A 17,357-nucleotide genomic window follows, 5' to 3' on the forward strand; every position below is an offset into this window, starting at 1 on the left:
CTAAAGATAAAGGGTATCAAGGATATTAAAGCGTCATGAAAGGGACAAGGACTAACAGTTACAGAAGTCTCCATAGAGATAGGTAGACAAACAGATAAAGAGATCTCCATATGGGCATAAAACGGACACAGACAGGTACTCTGACAAGGCCCCCCATCGCTATGACTCACACATATTGGTCGGATCGGCAGTGTGACGTACACCTACACATCGCACCGCCGATCCAAACATCTAGTAGTGAAAATAGCTGATTTACAAGCTCATCATCATATTGATTTAAAGTCGCCTAACATACAAGTCAATATAAGGCTTGGCACTACCATACCTTCATGACATGATCCAACCCTACAACTCTAACTGCTCACTTAAGCTAACATAGGAATGCTGTTCCAAGCCTTGCCTAAAACACCCAGGACAATGAATGCTCCCCGCGTTCTAAGAACGTTCCCTTCTCCCCCTGGCTCCCAAACTGTGGAATGAACTCCCTGTTGCAGTCAGACTATACTCAGAACTGCAGACTCCCCCCTAGCACTTCTCTCTCCTTTTGCTGTCTCGTCATGGTCACGTGACGCGACTCACAACTCGCTTGTTCTTTTCTTTTATTTGTTACTTTTATTATTTTGACCTGCAAGTCTTGTCTTTGAAGCACTGCATTGTTGCCTCTGCACACTATTATAGTACCGTATGTGTCTATTTCTTGTTGCTGATTTTGTGTGATTTTGACCAACAAAAAATTAATAAACAGAAGCAGGTGTTTACAGTTTTAGTGTTGAATAGAAAGAAATGTATACAAATGTATTTGCTTTGATCCATCTTTCAAATATACGCATCCAAATGACAAAATGAAGATGTTTCTAAATTCCAGCGTGCATGATTTGGCGAAAACAGGTGTGGACATTGTGATAAGATACATGCATGTGCTAACTTCTGATATAAATAAGAAACAGCTTGATTTTCAGTGGAAGGTTCTTGGTAGAATGTTCTGCTCCACAAACAGCTTTGATCTAAGTGCTTTATCTGTCAGGCACAATGCTGGTACAAAACACATATCCTCCAAGCAAAGCTGCAGTGCCTTGAGGAGCAAAAGAAAAGATGTGCATTGTAGTTCATCATCCTCTTCCTTAATTGGATATCATATCAAGTGTGAAATACAGTAAACAAACAGGAGAGTCAGGATTTCTTGATTCGATAACATAAGGGATGCCATTTTTACTTGATTCAATTACAGACCGAATGTGTCTCGTTTTATATAAATATGTTGTATGCGTTACTGTCGGTGATAAAACATGGTGAGTCTGACTATGAATATTAATTTGGGGAGGGAGGGGAAATGGGAAATGTCTTCTTCATCATTCAAATGTCTATTAATTTAATTAAATTAAGTGCCACTGGATCTATAGAAAGGTGGCTCATTAGTTTCATTAAATGATCAAATGTGAACCTGCAGGCGGCTGCAGCCAGAACCTTAATGAACTCACAATCACTGCCTGATATTACAGTTCAACTGAAACCACACATCGTCAGTATAAAAACAGCTAAATGTTGTAGTGAATGTCAAATGAAAATATAAACACTTTCCTCTGGCTTGATTCTGTGGATAGAATATGGGTTGATAATTTGACAGGACAGGAAGGACATAGACGATGCCAGTAATGACTGATGAACGGGTCATGCCCACTCAGACCACCAGTATCTGTGTGTGTACAGTGTACAGACTGCACACACAGTATGTCAATGTGCATACGTAAACATTATACACAAGTGTGTGTATTTACTCAACCACTTTTCCCCCGTTTTTGGTTGGCCTGTGTTCATGCCGCGTATACTCAGATTTCGCACTTAGTGACTCGCTCTGTTGTCTGCTAAATTGTAAACTGATGTACACTGCATATGTGTCTGAACCACCATGTATCTGTGGGTGTGCACATGCATGTCTGGATTGTCTGCACATATTGAATGCATTTGCGCGCGCACGCACACACACACACACACACACACACACACACACACACACACACACACACACACACACACACACACACACACACACACACACACACACACACACACACACACACACACACACACACACACACACACACACACACACACACACACACACACACACACACAATACATCCTAGCAGCGCTGAGAACAGCTCATCATCCTTTACATCTCCAGCCAACAAAGGTTCTTGTCAATGTCAATCCAAAACCAACTGAAACGGTTCAGAGGAGATTGGTTTCAAATCCACCAGCCGAGTGATAACTCACATGCCTGGTAGGGTATTAAACACCTGCCCAGTGCCCACAGCTCTATTGGTAAATCGTGAGAGCATGAACGGTTGATGAGAGTTGAGTTGACATCCATCCTGTGAGCCAGTCACCTTGACTGATCTAACAACACATTATCAGCCGTGTGCTGATTGCAGTGGCGGAGAGGGGGGTGTTAATCAGTGGCATCACATTAATGCTATTCCTTACAAACATAATAAATGCATCAACACAAGAGAATTAATCACATCTGTTTATCAAACAAGGCTATAGTATCTCTTCCTCAATCTCTCTCTGTCTGTCTCTCTCTCTCTCTCTCTCTCTTTCTCTCGGTCGATCAGGAAGGACAACTGTGTGAAGTTGACTGTAAAGTGATTAGTCAGAGATGGATGACTGGAGCCTCTGCAATCTGCATCAATCCAACCATCCATTTATCCATCCATCCATCCATCCATTCGTTTATCTCCACTGTTAGCTTCAACTGTGTAATGAAGAGAACCATGTGCACACAGCAAATGATTCAAATTACACACTTGTACGTGAGTGTGTGTGTGTGTGTGTGTGTGTGTGTGTGTGTGTGTGTGTGTGTGTGTGTGTGTGTGTGTGTGTGTGTGTGAGGGTGTGTGTGTGTGTGTGTGTAATATAATTGTATGTGAATTGGTGGGTACTGTATATGATGTCATCCATGGCGTAGCGTACACACACACACACACACACACACACACACACACACACACACACACACACACACACTTAATCTCTAACTAAAATAGACCAATAAGGGTACATCTTTACCCTGTCAGATTGAAATGAACACTCTGGATTTTACGCTGTAGACTGGGGCACTGTGGGGCATGTAACGCAATGGGAATCCCGTAGGGATTATTTCAAATTACATAACCTGTTAAACACGCATCCTGTCAGGAGGACATGGCTTTACATTTTCACTAGGTAATCCCACTGAGTTGAACCTCAGGAGGAGAGAAGAGGGGAACCGAACAGATAGAGAGAAAGAGAGAAAGAGAGAGAGAGAGAGAGAGAGAGAGAGAGAGAGAGAGAGAGAGAGACACACAGACAGACACAGAGACAGAGACAGAGACAGAGACAGAGACAGAGACAGAGACAGAGACAGAGACAGACAGACAGACCCAAACACAGAGAGATGGAGTGGGAGGGAGATAGAGTCAAAGAGAACAATCCCAGATTATCTGTCTCTTGACAGAGACACAGTGAGGTGCAGTGCTTAGGGAGTGATGAGATAACCCCAGAGACATGGAGAGGCACAAAGGGCTTTGCCTGGAGCATACATACCCATGCCCACCACTCTACTGGTACAGGGCTCTTCTTCGCCGTCACACTGAGACAGCCCGTCTCCCTCCCACCTCAAGCTCTGATGTCTCATTGGCATTCAGTCGAACATCTGCAGTCAACGGCAGACGGACAGACGGACGGACGGATCTAAAGTGTAGCACAGGCTCGGCCACTATTAAGATTTTACAAAGCCAGCCGCTCCCCTACTGCCAGCTTACCTGGCACAGAATCACCCGGTGCATGAATCAGAAAAGAACAAGAGCTGGCAAGTGGATGGAGATAAAAGGGCTGGCTGCCATGTAGGCTCTGCACCACAGGTCTGTACTGAAAAATCTGAGTGGAACCCTAGTGTCCCTTATTCTGGGCTTGTCATAATAGGTGTAGAGATTTGGCTAAAATAGGTGAATCTCCTGTGAAAATAGCTGATCTACTAGTCTAGCTCTCAATGCATTGCGTTGAGACATGTTGTAAACTTGTAGATTTATTTACGGTAAGAGTTTTGGTTTAGAAGAAAAAAGGAGGGGGTACAGAGTACAGACCCCGGCCTGGGAGACCTCTTTCAATGACGTAAATAGGGTTTAAGTGGATGACTTACAGGTCCATTTTGTTATACTATATGAGCTGAAACCCACTCAAGGACCCCTGAGGGTCACCACACCCCACTTCGAGAAGCACTGGTCTATCTTTGCCATTACTGCACTATATTAGCCACACCATAGTAGAGAGACCGAGTGTTGACTCCGTATACTCAAAGGAAAAGAGGGTGCTGTTTTTCCTTTATTTTTTGACGATGGGTTCTCAAATTGGCCACACCATGGTGACCTGCTGTCAGCAACCACTGACTGACGGAGAAGCAGACAGGCAGCAGTCCTCCAGCTCTTTGTCTCCCTGTGTTTATGTCTGCCAATCAACTTCCAATCTTTTAACCACTTAAACCCTAGTTAACCCTAGGTAATGACAGTCAACACTGAGGCCAAAACCATTGCCACTGCAGATGGGACGGTGCTCGAGCAAATCGAGGACTTCAAGTACCTATGGGCCTGGACTGCCTCAACTGAACAGGATCTGAAGGTTCGGAGAGCACTTGCCTGGAAAGCCTTGCACGAGATGAGGAGAGTGTGGAAATCAGATATGTGAGAAGACCTTAATAGGCGGCTTTTCATAGCTACTGTGGAGTCAGTACTGCTGTATGGGGCAGAGACATGGACCCTCACAGTACAGGAAAAGGCCCTGGATGGAATCTACACAAGAATGCTACAAATGGCACTAGGTGTCACATGGACGGACCGCATCAGAAATGTAGACCTCTATGGGGACCTACCACGGGTCACGGACAAAGTCAGAGAGAGAAGGATGAGGCTGGCAGGGCACCCAGAACTTGAGGCAAGTAAATTGACCCTATGTGGGAGACGTGCTGACAACAGCTTGGCTGACAACACTGAAGAGCTCAAGATCCTGATGTTGGATATGAAATTGTGGAGGGCAGGGATCCAGAAATCCCGAGTTGAATACAGAATGTAGGGGGGGGGGGGGGGGACAATGAAAGAAGTGGGTAAATGAAAGGGGGTGCTGCTCAAATGTGGGAGGGTTTGGAGCATGCAGCTCCAGAGGCGCGTTTCAATTGCTGCGGCGAGAAGATAACGTCCTTTGTGACGGAGCCAGGTTCCACACACGCACAAGTGCATATAAGCACTGTGCTGCTGGTGAAACAAGCATACCCTCTCAGACTGAAGAGAGTCAGACTCTTGGACTCCACACCTCAGTCCCTTCTAATCTTCTTTCAATCACAAGCACAATCCCAAATTGCTGCAGGTTAGCCAAATGTACAGTACAGTATAATGTAATGTCAAGTCTGATGCTTGGTAATGCTATGGTAACTATATGGGCACTGCTGGATAAAGGACTGATAAAGGAGGGAGAGGAGCTGAGAATACAGAATAGATAGATCATAGTTGACTTGTGCGTGATGTATCATCATGAGTAGGAAAATAGGGCAGAAAGTGAATAGAGCACAGTGATCACAGTGGGTAAGAACTAAGAGAAAAAAAGTGAGCTTTCCACAAAGAAAGCGGAAGCAAGAATCAGTAATGAGGGCAGAAAAACGGATGAAGGCTTTCAACGTCACCTAGTTTTCTCGTTTTCTTGCCTGCAGCATAGATTACATATTTTAGAAGTCGTTTGAATGTTTGAGAAGCAAAATTTCTGCCACAATCAATAACCTATTATCTGACATTCTTTAAGTTGTTTCACTGATTAAATTAAATTGTAAAACTTACAATTGAATTGTAAGTGTTCTTGTAAGGAGTCGTCAGCGACACTGCCATTGTATGTTATGGCAATTTAAGAATTGATTCCGTACAAATGTGTATTTGTATCATATTTTGAATAAACTATTCTGTATCCAGCATAATGGTTAACACTAAATGAAGATCTATAAATTCCAGTCTCTAAGAATTGATTCTGTACAAATGTGTATTGAACTGTTGGCCTTAATTGTTTATGTAAACCATATTCTGAATAAACTATTCTGTATCCAGCATAATGGTTAACCCTAAATGAAGATCTATAAATTCCAGTCTCTAAGTGTGTATGACTCACATGTGTATCACGTAAGTATTGTTGACGTCGACCCAAGAGAGTCGAGAGTGTATCAGCGGTTCTCCAGAACCATGAAACCGAGAAACAATTACTGTACATGCAAAGTCAGTGCAAAGAAAAAAAGACAGGCGTTGCACGCCAATGAGGCCTACGTGCACTAACTAAGGTGACAACAGGTAGCCTACTGCTAAAAGTACAGTACTTAACTGTATACTATCCGCTGACAATGGTACTGCACTAGTTCATGCTAATACAATTATTGTTTTCAGTCAAGCATAGTCCACAGGAGAAAGCATCATAGCACTATGGCAGTCAGTTTTATACTTTTCTATTCCCATTTCACTTTACAGAGCAAGCACAGTATGGACACTATATTATAATCTGCTTCTGTGTGCTTTCTCTGTGGAGTACTTGGGTACATGGGTCTGTACTTGGCCCCCTCCAATTTTTCCCTAAACACCAAATCTCTTTGCAGAACATAGCCAATTTACTGTACAAGCTCACACGCTGTTAAATATAATTTAAACAAAAGATATGGTGAACTGCAGTGTGGTCAAAATCCAGATGGCACTGCTGCAACCAGTACTGGGGTTTTACTGTTAGTACAGTTACAGTACAGTGGCTGGGACGCTGCTGCTGCAACCAGTACTGGGGTTTTGTACTTCATAATGCTGGAAATACTGTCCTGTACTTAAAAATCAGTGGTGAAGTATATACTCACATTTCTTACGTCAGTAAAATATATCAATACTGCAATATAGAAATACTCCGTTACAAGTTAAAGTCTGGAATTCAAAATGTAGTAAAAATCCGACCGGTCTGAACTGAGTGGTGCTGTACTGTACAAGCCCTCCTCCCTGGCCTCTGTGTGTGTGCGTGCGTGTGTTTGTGCATGCGTGCGGTGCGTGCATGCGTGTGTTAGGCTGCGCAACAGTGACACTTGGTGGTCAACAAACGCTATTTCCATACTCGGACGGACAGACAGACAGACACAGAGACAGACAGGGACACACATAGCTGTCTATAGGAGTGGCTCATGGCACCACTCAAAAAGCACAAACGTATTCATTTGGCATCAAAATGTAGTTCCAAAAGTAAAAGTAGTCATTATGCAGAATTTCCCATTTCTTCTTTCACAAATGAATAGAAATCATTTGAAAATAGCAAATCTAAATTACAAATACCTCAATATATATCTAAATTGAAATATGCAATTAGAGATTACTCTCTTATGTTGACGATGCAACTTCCCGTAATGGGCTTCTTCCATGTAGCTCATGATTTGAGTTTGAGAGATTATGTTGTTTGTTGTTCCTGGCATGACCTTTTCATTTTGTACCTTTCGCTCTCTGTATTCCTAATTCTCTCTCTCTCTCCCACCATCCGCAGGTCTCTATCTCCTATGAATACAATATTAGGGGGGCTACACTGCCTGGTTGCCCTGGGATCTCTTCTTCTACTTCTACCCGCCTAGTGTAATGGGAGGGATTGGGTTAAAATTTGTAATCGTGACAGCCGAATCCATTTACTGTAACTGACACATCTGTCTTTGTGCAAGGAAGACACTCTGATGTGAGCGTCTGTTGTGGACAACTGTTTAAGTCTAATCACTACTGCACCTTTACATACACGCATACATGCATGCATGCACACACCTCATATGGACAAATCCGAGGTCCTGTAGGCCAGCTGTAGGCAATCAATGCTGCGGTAGCAAGCTGCACGTAATTTGACACCGCAGCTATGATTGCCTACAGAGGGCACCCACAGACCAATCCATGGATGGGTGACCTGGTCCCCCTGGGCGCAGGTGTCACATTAATCGCAGCTTGACACCTCAGCATTGATTGCCTACACCTGGCCTAGACAGGGATCCGTTTATAGATGAAGCATCAAGCTTTCAAAGTAGTCATCATCTTTGTCGTCGTCCCCACCTCCTGACATGCAAGTCAAGTCTTTCATTATCCAATACCAAGGTGATGCTGGAGAATGAGAGATGAGCAAGGACAACGAGACGGCACAGGAGAGTGGGGACCGTGCTGGGCATTATGACAGCACAGTTTCACTGAAATACCACAAAACACAAACACATACCCACACACATTGAAATAGTGATACAAAAGAGCAGTATCTGCCTCTGGAATAGATTAATTATTGAGGGCATGGAGGAGAGTTGAGAGCATCTTTACGCTAGCTTGTTACAGTCGTACCGTACAGGTACTCCCACCATCGGCTCTGCTATGTCTACACCCATAGGTACACATGGCATTACATATAAGACCTTATGTGATCTGCCTCCTAAATAATTAATATGCGTTTGGCTGCTCTGCAGTAACATTACCTTCAAGTACAGCCAAATAATTATTGCTTTGCCTATCATGTTTGCCACTTCATGTTTGCCACTAGTTTTAGAAAGCCTATTTGTATCAGTTAAGAATTAGTAATTGTATCATGCCCATTGCCAAATACACTCCAATAAGATTGCGTTATTATTGCAGGGAAATTACACTTACTCACAAATATAGATCGAATAGTTCTGCAAACTGGATTTAATTCAAAATTGTGGTGGCAGAATAATCCAAACATAACCAATAAATAATTATGCCTCATGGCTGTCAAACATATTGTGAAAACATGTCTTATCTATAAGCACTTAATTTATGGCTACTGAGAATGCAGCCATGTGCACTACCCTGAGTAACTGAATGACTGCCATGCAATTCGCTTTCACTGAGAAAGACAAGGGTGGCAGGGTAACAGAACAAGAACAGTGGTAACACAGAGAGCATCCTACAGTATAATCAAAGGTCACAGACAGGCCCCACAGCAGCCAGTGTTTGCAGACAAACTCTCACAATTTTTGTCGGGCAAGATACTGAATCCCTGCATCCTCTCTCATCATACGCATATAGGCTACCAATGGATAAGAGTGCTGTGAGATGGAGGGTGACTGATTTAAGCAGTCACACCTGGCCTGAGTCAAACTAGAACTGAACTCAGAGCTGGGTGTGGCTGCGCACCTGTTGTGCATGGACTTGATCAAGGCACAACAGGTTAAGGCCTGGGCTATACGACTCAAAACTTTCAAACGCACATTTCTATGTGCGTTTGGGCCTTTCAGCCAGACGCAAACGGCGTTTTCGGCCACTCAAACGGAGGTTTTTGGCAACGGATAAATAAGTGGAGATTTTCGTTTTTGAGGAAGGATGACGTCACCTCCCTAGTCGCGCATGTTCGTTGTTGCTTTTAACACTGAGCATGCGCATCAGTTCATGGATTGAAAAACGAACAACTTCCGGGGGGAACGTGAGGTTACCATAGAAACGACAACAAACACGATGGCAGCTAGCGCCACCCGCGCGGGCGGATCCTCACCATCTAATATAATCACAAACCCTAATCTTCCAGCAGCCTTGCTAGCCTAGTGGACTACTACGCAGACTAAGAAAATATATGCTTTGCTTCACTTCGCTGGTTCGTGCCCCACTGCCGCAGCTTTTTTTTACAACCCCAGACTTTTTAATAGTTTTTGGATTAAGGTTGGTGAAGGATGCGTTGCTCCCCTGCTTGCGGTTATGTATGCAAGCAGGGGAGCAACACATCGTTCACCAACCTTAATCCAGTCTTTTTAATGCAACCTTAATCCAAAAACTATTAAAAAGTCTGCGGTTGTAAAAACAGTGGCGGCAGTGGGGCGCGAACCAGCGAAGCGAAGCAAAGCATAGATTACAAGTGTGCGTAGTAGTCCACTAGGCTAGCGAGTCAGCTGGGAAAATGGGGTTTGTGTTTATATTAGTAGGTGAGTTCCAAAGTTGCTCACTAGACGGAGTCCTGTCTGCATGCCTTGTTTGTTTTGTTTTTAGTACTACCGGGTTACGTGGGGGGATTTATTGGGAAACCAGCTCACCGCGCATGCTGAGAATTTTTTTCTATTGCGTTACATATTTCTTATCGCCACCTACTGGCCTGGCATGCTTGTTGGAGTCAAAAATGATCGTTTTGGGTTGTATGTGTGGACACAGATATCTTTGTCGTATGGGCCGCTGCCCATACGACAACGGAGTACGAAAATATCCGTTTTATAAAAACCTAGAGACGTATAGTTCAGGGCTTAATCAGTCATCTCCACAAAGACTCGGTCCAGACAGTGGAGAGCTATCGTTGTGTTATTCCTTGCCCAGGGTACACAACACAGGGCAGCTTTCTTAAGTAAACGTGTTTATTCCTCCATGTGCAAGGAATAACACAACATATGACATTTTACACAGGAGAGGCGATAGCTCTCCACTGTCTGGACAGAGGCTATCTCCTGAGTCTTTGTGGAGATGACTGATTTAACGCGTTGTGCCTTGATCAAGTCCATGCACAACAGGTGCGCAGCCACACTCAGCTCCGAGTTCAGTTCTAGTTTGACTCAGGCCAGGTGTGACTGCTTAAATCAGTCACCCTCCATCTCACAAGTGCCAACCAAATAAATGGCTACAAAGTACATATATGTAAAATATACAAGCAAAAACGGCAGAGATGGTTGACAAAAAAGAAGAAAGTGAGAAAATGCACAGACCGAAAGAGCTGGAAAAATGAGTGACATTAATGAGAAAAGGCTATAAAGGTTGAGAGCACTCGAGGCATGGAGAAACACACACATGCTAATGATGATCATGCCCTATTGTTGCAAACTCAACACACTTGCTGATGCGTGCGTCTTAAGAGAAATAGGGGAGCTCGTGATCCAGACACACACGCGAGCGAGTGTCCAGGATTAGGTCCAATGACTGTCGCATCATCAGCACCTGCTAGCAAGTAATCTTTAAAGCTCTCTCATGTGTATAAGGATATCCCAGCCACAGCATATCACTGAATATGGCATCTGGTGGTATGCAACTGTAACAAATGAATTACGTTGGCACGTTGCATTACTGGAGGTAATGCAGCTAGTTAGTTATAGACATGATGATTTTTTTTTAAATAACTTAAATTATAGCCCTTGTCAGCATTTTCTAGATGATTTGAAGAGCAGTGGCCGTTGTGCAGTAGCACAGTGTCTAACCATAGCTACTGTGTACATTTCAAAAACCCTCTAGACATTGATGATGTCTGTAGGGTCGAACTGATCAGCAAAACAAAAATCTCCAAAAGAGTCCAAGCCCTAAATCATGGAGAGCTCTTATACAGTCTGTCTATTGCCTAATCATCCCATGAATAACCATCTCCCACTCATCAACAGAGACACCGGCTGTTTCCATTTTCAAATCCTTAACCAATGAGTTCCATGTAGAGGGCTCAGGGCTCTTTCACTCTTTGGCCTAATTGAGTTGATTGTCAGTACGGCTCTGAGCTGCGAACAAAGCCAGATGTCTCCTCTAAGCTTTCTGACCAGGCTCCATCGGTTCCTCTATTTCGGCATCACGCTATCAACCCCCTACCGCAACCCCATTTCCTGGCAGTCGGCTGAAGATCTCTGATTGTCAAGAGGATGGCTCCACTGAGAGGCATGTCCTGATGTGAGAGGTGCTTTAATGTGATTAGTCCACGCTCACAGTTGCAGTCTGATTCAGGGCTCTTAAAGAATGGGTTCACTGCAAGTAATGTGAAATGTGCTGACATGTTGAAGGGAACTTCCAATGCGAAAACCTGCTGCGGAGTGCTTAACGCCTTACATACACCAAAAAAACTTTTTCCACCACTGGTTAAATATGATACTGATACTTGGATGTTGCAGACTAAGCTATAGTATCACTCTCACATCACTGATCACATGCTGATTACAGCAGCAAAAGCGGCACCACAGCAACATAACACTGCCGAAAGGAATTCTATGTCAGCCTCTTCTCATCTTCAAGAACTTTTCAACAGGGATGCATTTCAAACCCTTGCCTGGCACAAGTTTTGCTGTACGCAGTTAATGACAAAAAATAGTCACGAGCGTATTGCTTACAATAAAGGCACCTCCATCTCGTTCTCGCGCTTAATCAAAGATTCCCGAGGAAATGGGAACATGCCCACGTGGTGCAGCAATGGATTACTCTTGCCGTAGGCTCAGTGTGAACTATATCAAAGGAGTGATAGAGTATGTAAAGGCCTACATGTGAGTAACGTATGTATGTGAACAGCTGCCTGCTGGCAGTCCCTCGGGACACAGATGATGCACTGTAACAGCAGCAGCCGTGGAATAGTTGTGGAAGTGCAGCATGGAGCACTCTTCAGCTCACACACACATTTCGATCAATGGCTGAGATGGATAATAGCCTCCATAGAGACTCTACAGTAGCTTGAATAAAGCCTGCCTTTATTAGGGTCTCCCAGAGTCCCATTCCCTTATGCTCTAGTCTTTCCTATACCTCTTACACGTTTGGACTCCCATCTCCTGCTGTCTAGCTCACTCTCCTACCTCTCTCCGACTCCCAGTCCCAACAGAGGCTGTCTTTCTTAATTCATCACCATCTTCTCTTCATCCATCTCACTCTGTCGTTGCTTCTGTAGCTCTCGCCCTCTCTGTTCTCTCTCTCTCTCCATCTCTGTTCTCTCTCACTCTTCTCTCTCTCTCTCTCTCTACCTCGCCCCCCTCCTCTCTCCTCCTGTTCTCTTCTAGCTCCTAGCTTGTACCAGGGTGTTTGCAGCACCATATGAAGCCAACCACCACTATCACCAGAAGAGGAGCTTCTCATGCTATATGGATATGGAGGAGCGGTGTGGAACATCTGGTGCAGCCAGAGCTCGCACCACAAGCTCTTCTACTATCTCCTCCTCCAATCTGATTTATACTTTGCTTTGTGCCAGTGTGTTGCATGCTGAAAATAGCAAATCTACAAGCTCACAGCATGCCACGTTGTTCACTTGTAAGATGCTTTGAATATTGCTTTTTTTTTCAGCATTCAGCATACTATGAATGGAGCATTCCCCTCCTCTGCCGCTGGCCGCCGTTGTGCCATCACGGAATACGGATTCCTGCTAACCGCTGATCCTCCCTCCCTCCATCAGTGTGGAGGAAAACGCTCGCAATCTCAATTATGCAAAAGGTGTGAATTAAACATGAGGCAACCATGTGGGATTGTACACAGTCAGACACACATTCAGGAACTCACGCACATACGGCATGCACATACTATGCAAACGCGCACGCACAATATAGAACATGTGCATTTATTAGATTAAATACGTCCACACACACACACACACACACACACACACACACACACACACACACACACACACACACACACACACACACACACACACACACACACACACACACACACACACACACACACACACACACACACACACACACACACACAGGCTACAACACAAATAGACATTCAATAACAGCTCCATGTGTACATGGCTATAAGTGTGTTGATGCCAGAGCCAGAGGGTGATGTGTGAGGTAAGAGGTTGTACCTCTACAGTATATGGTGACAAACATCAATGTTGAAGATCATCAAATGCATTGCCACCTCACTAGCAACCTCTCATTTGAGGACAGTCAGGGCAGTTGCTTTGGTTGGTGATGATGAAGAGGAAACTCAGGAAAGTGAAGCAGTAAGTTATGGAGCGAATTGTCGGCGTTTGCAACAGTGAGCTTTAAAGAGCAAAACATGTTTGGCATGGGTGTTGAGCCTAGAGCCAAAGTCAGAGCTGATTCTCTCTCTCTCTCTCTCTCTCTCCCATGCCCTTTATTAATCATCCTTGGTTAGTGGGGCAGAGACCGTGGTGTTGGGAGCTCTGGGGCATACGGAGTAATGAAATTCACACACACACACACACACACACTGTAAAGGGCTCTCAAATACAGGTGAATACATTGGAAAAACGTGGACCCCCCCCCCCCCCCCCCACACACAGTAAAGGGCTCTCAAATACAGGTTAATACATTGAAAAAACGTGGACCCGGCCACACACACACACACACACACACACACACACACACACACACACACACACACACACACACACACACACAGTTAACTGCTAGTGCAGAATTCAATCATTGGGGAGAACCTGGGAGCTAAATTGTCCACACTGTTCTTGAGAATTATACGGACAAGAAAACCAAGTGCATCTGCTAAGTGGAATTAAATCTCCATTTATTTGTGACCATTTATTTTCCCCATAAATTGGCCTACACTCCGTTTACACTCTGACTCTGAGAGTTAAATTAAAACTGAGGCTTCTGCAGTGTATGTCTAAAGTGAAAAAGATACATCCACACCCACACACCCACACATCCACACGCAGACACAGCTGATCTTCAGGGCTGCTTGCCTCAGGCCCTGGGACTCAGCTGCTACAGCTGATGTAACCTTCTGAACAGTGTCAGTTGTTGTTTTAGCCATTACGGCTACAGTGCACTGTAAATCAGCATAGCCAAATAACAAGAGCAAAACCCACCGGCCTTGCCTACTAACACACAACTGACCCTCCTCACTTAGGCCTACTGTAGCATCATGCAGTCACCCTTTGCCCAAACCATGGAGCCTGCAGTCCGCCCGAAGGCATTCTGCATCATCGACTACATCTCTGTAGGCTATACTGCATGCAACATGATATAATTGATAGACCTTAACAATAACGCCAAGCTCTCATTGTATATAGACTTAAAAATTATAGGCAGCATTCAGAGACAAGGATGGGAAATTAAATGATGGGACAACACGGATAACCAAACCAGTTTCTCAAGACACGGTGTAGCCTTTTATTGGCAAATGTAATTAGGCCATATTTTCATGGATGTGAGTGCACTTAGTCCAAATTCCAATACAGTTAAGCTGGCCTCCATGCCATTATTACCATTATCATGTTTGATGCTCTCTAGGCACATTATCAGGTGGGTACGTGGCTTGTGGCTAGTAGTGAGTGGACACTGGACAGCTTTGCATTTTCAATGCTTTTGGCAATACCATAGCCTGGCTATGAGAGCTCAGGTAGGCTACAGACTGTGTGATAACAGGCACGGGAGAAACGCACCTGGTTTGACAGTCTTCAAGCGAACTGGCTCCCGAAAGTGGCGGATGACAGCCAGGGTGTCACGGTTGGTAAGTCCACTGACAGGCGTCCCATTCACCTCCAGCAACACGTCTCCGTAGTAGGGCAGTTTCCCCACATGGCACACCAGCACGTCCAGCTTCATCTGGCCCAGGTAGGGGAACTCTCCCACCTCGGCTCCTCCCAGGATCTCCACCACGGAGCCAAAATCCCCGAGGTTCCCCCACGACACAGCGCACTCTACCACTTTACTGGACCAGTGCTTCTTCTTTTTCAGTGTTCTGGACATGTTGAACTCCTTTCTAAAAAATAAACAATGTCCAAATGCTCCTCAGATGTCGCCCCCTTTCTCTTCCCTTTCAGACTATTCAATTCGCTTTCGTTGTGCTAGCAGATGTGGTGTGGTAAGTTATTCCCTCGACCTGTTGGGGATTTCATCTCGGTTTCTCGTATGCGTTGTGGTCTGTCATCGCACGGAGAATAGCTCCGTCGTGGGTTTAGTAGTCCTGGCTGCTACTTCCAAGTGCTTGTTGTTGTGCGTAAATATTACAGCCCTGACAGGTCTGACAGTGGCGAACTGGTTAAAAATGAAGAATTAATGTATTCCTCGCTAACGCGCCATCGTATGTCGAGACATGTTTTTTGTCAAGAAGCCTTCGTTCGGGCGCAAGTTGTCAAAACAAAACGCAGAACTCACCTCATCCGACTGACCGATGATGAGCGAACGATACTCGACTGGATGGAATCTCGGACGCCGTGGCTTTTATGTTAGTGCGTCAACGAGAGATCATTTCATACCTGTGAGCGCGGGCTCGCAGATGGGTGACAAGGCGACATGGCCAGCTGCGTTCACTGGAAGACGGTGTATCAATTCCCATTCGCGATCCGAAACATTTCGCTTCAATGACAGCATTCTTCCCTGCTACAGGTTTGAACACACCTGGCACCGCCAAACGAGCCGCGCCGCTCCGAAACGCCCATTTACGCATCACTGTCTGTGCGCACCCGGTTCAACCAGCTTTTCTTGACGTTAACGCTGCTGGCTCCATCCTCCGGTGTGTCGAGGCAAATCAGCACCAATTTTAGTACTACGTATATGCGTAATACACGTATGCTGTAATAACTTGTGTTGAACCCAGCTCACAGAGAAAGTGCCTGTATTAATTTACTTTGATAAAAGAGAAGGGGTAAACAAATCCTCTAACGCCATGCATTCTATGTTATGAATTATATAGGCTAATACACGGGAAACACCCACGGTGCCTATTAAACAGTTAAAATCTATAATTTAAATGCTTAAATTTGCACTGCGTGACCATATTATGGGTCCCGACAGTGGTGTGTTCAAATAGCTGTATTTTAGGGTAAAGATTCCAATCGACTATTTTCAGTGTCTCCATAGTGTAACTGCACTGCCACCCAACGACGAAGCCAAGTAATTGGAACCATTACTGTTTAGTTCTATTAGTCTGTGACCTAGCCTTGACCTCCCAGCAACATAATTATTCAATTGATTTAGATGTAGGCAAATTCTAAGGGACTATTACTTTGATTTTAATTCGCCAATTTCAAAAACACATTAATTATAATTACAATTTTACAAATGCTCAAAATATGTTCTATTTCGTCTAGTGGCTTTACTTATTGTTTTACCCACCGTCAATGTTGTTCAGGACCTACAATGTGCTCAGCTGGTTTTCAATCAATTCATGGTAGCTCGACCAAAGCTGGAATAGAGAATATCGGCACAATAGGCAAGCACTGGCAAACTCATTCAGCCAGTCACTAGTCAGTCATTTCCTGTGCTCACTTTCAAATGTGGGATTGTGGGTCAAATCCTCTGAGTTAATTAATCTCTGAGGTTGAACAAATCGAACCCTTCACAAGGTTTTGTACTGGGTGGCAAACTGATGAGGTGACGTGAAGTCTTAGACTAGAGTCAATGTGGGCCATGAAGCCTTTCAAACCAATGCAGTTTAGAAACAAAGTACACTGCTCCTGTAGGCTGCAGTGGTCAGTTCTTATGTGTATATTAAATGCCTTGAAAAGTGATTGGATGTGGGGAGCACTGAGTATCTAATTACATTGTGGAACTGCATTCTGGTAAGCAAGGGTCTCCCCTGGACTTTATCTTGAATAATGAATTTCCTTTAGCTAAAATTCCCCCCAGAATATGGATGCTGGTGGTT

At 44.4% G+C, this 17,357-nt stretch overlaps 1 protein-coding gene across 1 annotated transcript in view; it reads right to left on the reverse strand.

Moving 5' to 3' along the window:
* The window catches only part of magi3b (membrane associated guanylate kinase, WW and PDZ domain containing 3b), a 219,000-nt gene extending 202,927 nt beyond the window's left edge, over positions 1–16,073 (reverse strand). The window contains exon 1 of the mRNA XM_083772132.1: positions 15,151–16,073. Coding sequence (XP_083628258.1) covers positions 15,151–15,457 — 307 coding nt within the window. The 5' untranslated portion in view covers positions 15,458–16,073. The remainder of the gene's footprint in view (positions 1–15,150) is intronic.
* Positions 16,074–17,357: the final 1,284 nt, after the last annotated feature.

This window comes from Protomyctophum parallelum, assembly GCF_964188405.1.
Source record: "Protomyctophum parallelum genome assembly, chromosome: 8".
Taxonomy (NCBI): domain Eukaryota; kingdom Metazoa; phylum Chordata; class Actinopteri; order Myctophiformes; family Myctophidae; genus Protomyctophum; species Protomyctophum parallelum.